This window comes from Quercus suber, unplaced genomic scaffold, assembly GCF_002906115.3.
Source record: "Quercus suber isolate HL8 unplaced genomic scaffold, Cork oak 2.0 scaffold_270, whole genome shotgun sequence".
Classification (NCBI taxonomy): Eukaryota; Viridiplantae; Streptophyta; class Magnoliopsida; order Fagales; family Fagaceae; genus Quercus; species Quercus suber.
Window position 1 is genome coordinate 589,795 of NW_027069726.1, and position 4,426 is coordinate 594,220.

A 4,426-nucleotide genomic window follows, 5' to 3' on the forward strand; every position below is an offset into this window, starting at 1 on the left:
ATCTCTCCATAATCATGGAAAACGAACCAAAAAATTATCCAAAGGCAAGGCGCAATACTTTCAAGACGTTGCAAATAGGAAATTTCAATGCTTTTACGGTTTACCTCGTTAGTTTGGGAGGATGGGGTTTTGAACCGGTGGGGGGCTCCTTATACTCATTGTCCTAGTCGGCTGAGTCATCATCATCAATGGGCCCATTTCATCGAAATAGTTCGGAGCTAAGCGATGAGGGCTAAACCTCACGCAATCGCTCGTCAAACTCCAGCTCCACTCATACCTAGTTATTCTATGACTAGTGTGGCACTCAGTACACTCAAGCACTAGACTCAAGCAAAAGGAATAGTGGAACACAAATTTTTTCTTGACAGTTTGTCATATTCTTCATAAGAGTGGTGTCAAAATTTTTCTAAAATGACTCATTAGCAAATATTTTAAGAGCATCTATTAACTAAACCCATTATATATAGACCTAGCTGAGGCTTCATCCCAGCTTAATTATCATAGGTTTACAAGGAAAATTTTATTAGGTCAGCATTTTTTTTCCTTGAATGAAAACAAATTAAACAAACTAAAATAATGGTGAGTTTTTGGAATACTTTACTTGGATGTGATGATAACAGCATATTACACTAGAAAATTGAGTTTGCTCTTCCTAGTATGACTTTTTCCATTATATAAAAGAAGTTAAGTGGATAAGCAAAGTGTGATGTTAGAAATATTACAAATTTTATTACATATATCTTTTTAAATAAAGTGTTATCATTCATAAAAAAGGTAATTTAGACAATCATTTATTATTTTGTTAAATTGACATTAATTAATCTATAATCATTTTATATAGAAGTAAAATTGCGAATAAACTTGTAACTCAAAACTCATTAGCACCTCAATTTCCAAACAAGAAAAGCTTCTTATTCCATTCTTGACAGCAAGTCTTAATATGCTACAAAACATGCTAATTTAAGTTGTTATATAACTTACAAGTCAGCTACGTACCATGCATATTCCTTTTATCTTCCTTTCTGACTCATAAGCTCCGAGAAAATAGTTTCACCTATCAAATTGCTGCTATCTGAAGTCTCATAAGCAGAACTTTGGTCTCCATTGCTTGCAATGTTCACCCTGCAGCTAGTGCTTTCCCCATTTGACCCACGTCCACCGCTACTAGTAAAGACCTTCTCACAATCTTCAATTGCGGTTCTTTGAAGGAGCACTTTCTCAATATGGCCTTCAATCTCAAATGTTTGTGCTCCACTATCCTTTTTGCTCTCCTGTAGTTGTAATGCAAATTCAAGACCCCAAACCACATCGTTCATTGACGGCCGTTTGATTCCATCGTCAAGCAAACAGTTCACTGTAATTTCACCAAATTTTTTCAAACACTCCGGCACAATCTTACCTGATAGAAATGGATCAACAATCTGATCAAGCTTTCCATTATGATAGCACTGCTGAGCCCACTCAGCTAAGCTCACTCGCTCCTTGTCAACATTACGTATCAACGGTGGTCTTGCACATAACACTTCACACAATATCACACCAAATGAGTACACATCAGATTTTTCAGTCAACTGTTGACGACGGTAATACTCTGGGTCTAAGTACCCAATACTCCCTTTCACCATTGTGCTTACATGGGTCATGGACACACTAGTAGGACCCATTTTTGACAACCCAAAATCAGACACCTTTGCCACCCATTTCTCGTCTAACAATATATTTGTGCTTTTCACATCACGATGAATGATCATGTGCTTTGCACCCATGTGAAGGTATTGCAAACCCCGAGCAGCACCAATACAGATTTGGAGCCGTTGTTCCCACGAAAGAGGTGGATTATCGGTGTTGTAGAGATGATCACGGAGGGTCCCATGGGCCATGTAATCATACACAAGGATCATCTCATTGCCATGGTTGCAATAGCCAATCAGAGGGACAAGATGGAGGTGGCGGAGTTGGGAGAGCATCTCAATCTCGGTCTTGAACTCGTGAGCCCCTTGTTGAGAACCCGGTTTCAACCGTTTAATGGCAACACAGGTCTCCCCACCATCAATGTATCCTTTGTACACATCACCAAACCCTCCGACACCTATGATGAAGAGCTCGTCGAAGTTGTTTGTAGCTGCTTTGATTTCAGACAGCGAAAAGCATCGACACAAATCAGACGGCAGAATTGTGTTGCTGCTCTTGGCATCCTTATTAACCCTCCTACCTCGTTGGAAAATGAAGAAACCGATAATAGACAGAACAACTATGCCAGAGAATAAACCAACAACCATGGCAATTATTGTGGTGTGGTTACTCTTTACCTTCCTTGGTTGGATTGGCAAGGGAATCGCTACAACCTTTGGTGTTGGAAGTGGGTCGGGGTTTAGCCCAGCGAGATTGTTAATGGAGTCACTGATTTTGAAGATTTCGAGCCCGTTCAAGATTGCATCGGAATATTTAGTCATCCTGTCATCTGGGTTTGCTTGCAGAGCGACAGAGAGGTTTAGTTTTTTCTTGTTGCCTTCACCAAACTTCAGTACAGCGTAGTCTTTATATACTGGGATTCCATTTCCCCCGCTCCAAGACAAAACGTCTGCTCGTTCCTCAGCAATTTGATCAGCTATAAAGATGTAAAAATCTCGGTCTCCTTCTTTCGTGACCTCAACTTGAAACTCGCAAAAGTGTAGCCTTACTAGGTAATTAAAACCAGCGTCTACAGAGAATTCCCAGGTGAGATTGTTGCTCTTGTTTATGGTTTTGTTGGGTCCCATTGTTAGAGCAGTGATATAGACCTCTTCTGGTGCAGTGTAGTTAGAAATTTTACTGAAGCGGAGGCGAATAGTTGTGTTTCTGTCCACAAAGCCTTTTTCAGAACTTGTCAAGTAAGCAGCATCGTCACCAGACCAGCTCCGGTACATGCCAGTATCTTCTGTGGGTGAAATCATTCCCCCACCAATGTTTAATCTATATACCGTCTCAAGAGCCTGGCTCTTTTCGATGGTATATGGCGTACTCTGGCCAATAAGCTTAATTTCTGTACTAATGTCTTCAGAGTAATAAAGATTAGAAGGCATTGAAACGAGTTCAATCCCGTTTACAAAAGCATATGCATCTAGATTACCGGGGCTTGGAGTGAAGGTTATGTTTAAGAATCGAGCATTTTCAACAATATTTACGCAGAATTCTCTTGAGAAGCCTTCTAAGCTAAGAGCATCAGCATCAACAGTGAGGGCAGCGCTAAAGTTGCTTAAAAGGGTATAAGAGCCGGCTTTGACGGAGAATAAGGCCTTAGAGCGGTCAAAGTTTTGATATGAAGCTGGGAAAAAGTAGAGGCGAATGAAGAGTTGGCCTGGGGTGACAGAGAACATGTATGTGAATTCGGAGTAGGAGAGGCGTGCAGTGTAGTAGGGAATTGGGTCGACTTCGGTTGGTTGTTTAGCTGCTGTGGAGATTACTGATGAGTTGTTTTGAAGTTCAAAAGGACCGAAATCGGAATTGATGTCTCCCAACCAGATCCGATTATCTCTTGCAAAAGTGTTGCCGCTGAAGCCACAGTTGACTGTTATATTAATGGTCGGAGAATAAGGGGGCTGCAAGCCACTGGCAAGTTGGAGGAGGAAGAAGAAAAACAAGAGGTGGGGAGGGTTCCTCATTGCTCAGAGAGAGAGAGAGAGAGAGAGAGAGAGATGTTATGGAAGAGAATGATTAAGAAGAGAAGCTATATATTGATAGTATGTAAGAAGGGTATTTCCTAAATGAATTGCAAGTCAAAGTAAATGCCTCATTGTTAGTAGTATTGTCGTAGGAGAGTTATATTATTCATTGCTGTCCACAAACAACATTGAGGAATGCTATATATAAACTATTTTATAATATTTTTATAAATTATAGATGTAGTAATTTTTACTAATTTTTATATGGGTCTACCACTAATATCAATAATAACTCTTTACATCAATAATTTGTAAAACAATTTATGGTTTTAGCATTTTCTTGAAATCAAACATATAATAAGTCATTTTGGAATGAGTAATGCTACTACCACAAACTATTTTATTATATTTTTACAAGCTGTTATTAGGACTAATTCTTGTTCCCATCTGGACCTACAACTAACATCACTTTTTTAATTTACCATTAACCACTCACAAGTCACAACATTTGTAAATTAGTTTATAACTCTTAACATTTTCCTTAAAAGATTTACTATATATGCAACGGAAGAACATCAAACCGCGACCCTCTTTGTATTCTTTATGGACCACCACCACCACCTTCATTAGTTCCAAGGGCTAACCGGTGCATATGAACACCCATTGATGCATGTCCAAGATCTACATTTTAGTTTCCAAGTTTATGCAGTTCTAAAGCTATTCGACTGATCAANGAACAGTAATAGACCCTCCAAGCCTAATCTACCCAGGTACCTAAGCCCTCC

At 39.4% G+C, this 4,426-nt stretch overlaps 1 protein-coding gene across 1 annotated transcript; it reads right to left on the bottom strand.

Moving 5' to 3' along the window:
* Window positions 1–890: 890 nt before the first annotated feature.
* Window positions 891–3,432, bottom strand: LOC112023833 (receptor-like protein kinase FERONIA). Its single transcript, XM_065781555.1, has one exon. The coding sequence runs from the start codon at window positions 3,354–3,356 to the stop codon at window positions 1,011–1,013; it is 2,346 nt and encodes a 781-aa protein (XP_065637627.1). The 5' UTR covers window positions 3,357–3,432; the 3' UTR covers window positions 891–1,010.
* Window positions 3,433–4,426: the final 994 nt, after the last annotated feature.

What these genes read in the sequence shown, in the direction of transcription:
- LOC112023833 (XM_065781555.1), bottom strand. Translation starts at nt 3,356, where the DNA reads ATGTTCTCTGTCACCCCAGGCCAACTCTTCATTCGCCTCTACTTTTTC.